At 37.3% G+C, this 5,000-nt stretch overlaps 1 protein-coding gene across 2 annotated transcripts in view; it reads right to left on the bottom strand.

Annotated features, from left to right (window-relative positions):
* The window catches only part of LOC119578158 (beta-1,4-glucuronyltransferase 1-like), a 9,278-nt gene that overhangs the window by 600 nt on the left and 3,678 nt on the right, over nucleotides 1-5,000 (bottom strand). For both annotated transcript variants that reach the window (XM_037925896.1, XM_037925895.1), the window contains exons 3-7: nucleotides 4,978-5,000; nucleotides 3,874-4,119; nucleotides 2,662-3,189; nucleotides 2,369-2,542; nucleotides 1-1,859 (exon numbers count right to left, since the gene is read on the bottom strand). The exon at nucleotides 1-1,859 is cut by the window's left edge and continues 600 nt beyond it; the exon at nucleotides 4,978-5,000 is cut by the window's right edge and continues 133 nt beyond it. In XM_037925896.1, coding sequence (XP_037781824.1) covers nucleotides 1,665-1,859; nucleotides 2,369-2,542; nucleotides 2,662-3,189; nucleotides 3,874-4,119; nucleotides 4,978-5,000 — 1,166 coding nt within the window. In that variant the 3' untranslated portion in view covers nucleotides 1-1,664. The remainder of the gene's footprint in view (nucleotides 1,860-2,368; nucleotides 2,543-2,661; nucleotides 3,190-3,873; nucleotides 4,120-4,977) is intronic.

Below are 5,000 nucleotides of genomic sequence, written 5' to 3'. Positions count from 1 at the left end.
ATATCAACTAATTTGGTCATTGAAGAATTCTGACTTTAGTTTCTGCTTTGGTTTCTTTGATTCCCCAAATTATCAAACTTTCCAAAATGAGAAGTCAAAGAACTATTAAGAACAATGATGCTTCATAATAATGTTAAAACCACTGTATTGTCTGTATTAACCCAATGCTGCTGAGAAAATATAGCGTTCATTATAACGAACACTACATTTACATGGCTCCATAAGTGCTTAGCCTCCAAGGTAACAATTAATCGAGCTGGTGATCTCACTTGCTGTCACCCTTTTTCTTACTAATACCAACAATACTGATGTTATTATTATTTTTATAATCATTACGTTATCAACATTACTAATAGCAATATAATATAAATTAGAAGATTTCCCAATAACGAGGAAAAAGCCAAACAGGTGAGATACGTAGCATTAACAATTCACTCCTTGGTAACTTACTACTTTTCGAACCTCCAGACAATTAATAATTGAACTCGTAATGGGTACGGCATGTATCCTGGCGGCACTAGGTTAAAAACAGACGAAGATAATAATCATCAAAAATATACAACGACCAAGACTTCAAAAATGAAACCACAAACCCATATTTTGGTTTTCTTTCACTATTTCTTTTTCTTAAGATAGACTTAAGATAGTGTCTTACATTGACTCAAAAATACTATATTCACATGCCATCATACTCAAGACATGCATATCATTAGATACTTAACATAAAGCACAAATCTCTCTTCAGTGCACGAATATACACCGTAAAATGAGTATTATCAAAATTATTTACAATTTCATAAAGACAAACTTTGAAATTACCTAACATTAATTACCTCAAGATAATCAATATACTAGATTATTTGTTTTATGAATGTAATTTAACCAAAAAGAAATAAAAAAAGTTCTAATACAGCTGCTTTTTCCTGCATCTGCATCATGAGAAAAGTTGCATAACATTCCATACATTCTCAGTTAACATTTGCTGGTTTATCTGTGCATAGGATGTGGATAAAACTCCATTCATGATAAATATGTATATCATAAAACATGACTCCGAGTTCACATTAAGCCTAAAAAAAAAACTAGCTTCACATGACTCTCAGGTATCTGTACAACAGAATTTATGTACTTTTTCTTTTTGCGTCTTGATATTTTCCTTAAAAAAAGAAAGAAAAAGAAAACATGAGAAAAACTACCTATATTTTGTTCTCTGAGCCAAATATTCAGATCACTTACGAGATTCAGGTAGAGATATTCAGTTCCTTATAACTCTTCTTGTCTTACGCTAAACATGTCATAACTGACTTATTCAGTCTTTCTTACATTCAGACATCACTGTCTCAGCACCTTAGGTAATTTATACAATACACACTTGCTTTGTCTTTTTTATATATAATGTTCTTGCCTCTTTCTCTCTCTCTCTCTTCTTTTTCTTTTATTCCTCACAATAAACTTTTTACCACCAAAAATATACTCATGCATTCCATCTTTCCCATGAAGACACTTTCCAAAACAACCACAGATTATACGAGAGTTTATGAGTACACACCGATGTTCTTTGGTTTGTAAGAAGTACCTTTGGAGGCTCCCAACACCCCACATTACCTCCACAGCACCCAGAGTTTGCTAATGCCCAGCTACAATGTCCTGCAACATTTGCTGTGCTAGTAACATCTTCTGGAGGACTCTGGATATTTCTCCTTCAGCTCTCCTTTGAACTGTCTGAAGAGAATGCGGTTCTTCTCCTGCTCCATGTCTTTTGAACTGTGAAAGTTGTTTGAGGTCTTGAAACCTTCGTGTACCACAAACGCAGAGTCCAGCACCACGAAGCGATACCCAGCCACGTGTAGTTCACACACCTGCCCGTGTGAAATAGGAGTAAAATACATTACTGAGACTAAATATTACAAAAAAGGAATCAGATGGTTCTGATGAAGAGTCAAATACTTGCACCTTTTAATATTAACAAATAAAAAATCTAGTTTAAATATATTCCTTTATGGCAACTTACTGATATCTGAAGCAAATAGCAAACACTATTCCAAGCCAGATTATTTAATTCTTCATAAGCATGTTAAATATTCAAAGAATCATGGGATCTACTTATTCCAAAGCCTATACTACTGAATCAGACATTTTACCAAAAGACTGCTTGTCAAAGGCCTTCACAAGAGTGACCATTAAGTGGCAGTCTTGGAAAGCCTCTTCTCACTCCTTATTTCAAAATCACTGGGTTATTTATCTTTATCTATTTACATACTTTTTTTATTTCTCAATATACTGTCATGATATTTTTAAAGTCCTAAACTAATCTCCTAATAACAACCAAAGAATCTTTCTCATCTGACCAACAGCATAAAGAACTCACCTGACTAATGCGATTAAAGCCATACTGTCTGAACCGTTCATCATAGAATGGTACATTTGTCCGACCAATATAAAAGGGCTCCCAAGGGTCCTGCCATAACACATCGTAGAGAGCGTCAACTCGGCCCTCCTTTACATCTGTACTTTTCTCCCATGTGGCATAATCAGTGTATTTCTGAAAATCAGCACATTTCATGAAGGCAAAAGAGAGAGAACTATCCCATCCTCTCTTTTAAATAATAAAAGCACATAAGAGAACAACACCTTTACAAACACTAAAAACAGGCAACTCACTTGACACTTCAGGCACAACTCCTGATAGAAAATACGAGCGCTTCCCTCCTCGCGGAGATTCAGCAACTCCACTTTGGAACTGGGTATTGGAGTGCCCTCCTTCAGTTCATACGCTGGCACCACCCACACTGTCTTCTCCTCGCTTGCATTATCTTCAAACAGGTGATTGTCTTTTGCATACGCAGTGAAGGCCCTATGAAGGCCTGGGCTTGGTGTCATGTCGATATCAATGACCATCATGAGGTTCGTTGATGTGGCCTTTCTTGCCACATTCCTCAGTAGGTTGTTTGGGTACTGAATGCCTTTGAAGTCGTAGTTCACATGTTCCAGCTCCGAGAAAATATTATCACACGGGGTTGTGTCAGCTGTTGGTGCCAGATGAGGGGATGTGGGGGAGTTCAAGGGGAAAATGAGACTAAAAGTTACATTCTCCTTGATGTTAGCATGGCACCTGCGAAGGAGGTGGAACACCTGCACAACTGCCTGTACTTCCCCACTCAGTGCAAATACTGCCACCGAGATTGGTCCCTGAAAAGTAAATCTTTGTTGGAATTTTTTGCTATAGAACCTGTCTTGGTAAATCTAAAAAAAATTTGATGACCATCCTTGAATAATAAAATTTTACACAACTTTATGTACTTATTCATCGTCACTGTAATAATGTGCTCAGCATAGGCTTATTTTGGGGGAATTCTGCAAAATGACTGTAATATACCAAAAAATGGTCTCTTGGTACTCAAATTCCTTAGAAACACTATCAAGACTTTAGTGGCCTAATGTACATATCATTACATAAATTAAGAAAAAAAATCATATGACTCTAATTACAAAAACAATACATTAGCATTTCCAAACTCACTGTGATACTTTCTCAAGACTATATAAACAAGGTAGAACATTGCATTTTTTTTCCCCCCTCCCAAAAGAACCATTCAAATAGCAACATTTGAGTTTAAAGAATGAGGAATTTCTTGTAATCCAAATAATTCACTTGGATTTAATTTAACCAATATTTCAAAGCCTTATTTCATGCATCAGAAATACTGACACAGAGAATTAATTCTTTGGTAAAAGTATGAGAACTAATGCAATTACATCTAATAAAGGCCGGCATTAAATTAGAGTCAATTAATCTTAATCAACCTGCTGATTACAAACAAGCTGATTACTTAAACCCACCCGCCATGCAGACAACAATAACCATCAACCTACCTGCCACTGACGCACAAGCTCCGGCAGACGGTTAAGCCTGGCGAGCGAGCACTGGGTGACGAGGGTGAGTCCCTGGCCATCCAACGAAGCTGAATCCTCCCTCCCCTCTAGCCCTCCTTCCCCCCCTGGTCCAGCCTCGAGTGCAGACCCCCTGAGGACACCCAGTGACACCCTGTACTCCCCCGAGCCATCCAGCACACTCCAGTGGGCGATGCGTGAGAGGATGGCCTCGTGCTCATCTGAAAGCTGTGGGGTTCAGAAGGAAGTTTAGTCCCGGCATCTCATTATTAACCTTTTTAATACGATCGCTACAAGCTCTCCTCCTCAATATGGTTTTCCCTTTCTCACAACTACATGACATTTTCGACTCCCACAGTGTCCATACTTGTGTGCTGCCATTATCTCAATAGTGTGCTGCAAGAATTTGGATGAGATTATCATTTGTGTTCAATGTACACAAACAAATGATATGCAGTGTATAGCAATAATGAAATTTACATATATCTAAGAGGAACTGACAAGTCTAATCACACACACACACACACACACACACACACACACACACACACACACACACACACACACACACACACACACACACACACACACACACACACATTTATGAAAAAGGGCAAGTGTGCCACAAAAATATCAGTTGTTTCTTAGTGTGCTGTCATACTAAATAGTTAGAAAACCACAGCTTTAATGGAAAAGGAACAAACTATCTATGAAAGAAGAATCTATTAGGAGTGACGAGGAAAGATGTGATGATAAGAGTCTACATCTATTAGCTTCCTATAAACAGAATGTATTTCTGCTGTGTCTGGGTTTTCTTCCTTTCTTTGATGGAATTTATATCAATATAAAATATAGGAAAAGAACTACAAACTTTTCAAGTAGACCATCAATAAGCATTTACATATTTAAAAGAACAGTACCAAGTGACAGTTGTATTGCATAACTTACCCATATTTTAGAGAATAAATATCAACAAATTTTCACAATACAATACAACTTACTACACCCCACTTACATTCCATAATCATGATGTACACACCCCCACCCCCCAAAGGGCTAAACCTTGGGTCTCAGAAATTATATTACCTTTTGCCCTAGATGATGGTCAC

This window comes from Penaeus monodon, chromosome 10, assembly GCF_015228065.2.
Source record: "Penaeus monodon isolate SGIC_2016 chromosome 10, NSTDA_Pmon_1, whole genome shotgun sequence".
Classification (NCBI taxonomy): Eukaryota; Metazoa; Arthropoda; class Malacostraca; order Decapoda; family Penaeidae; genus Penaeus; species Penaeus monodon.
This window is presented reverse-complemented; position numbering and strand designations above follow the sequence as displayed.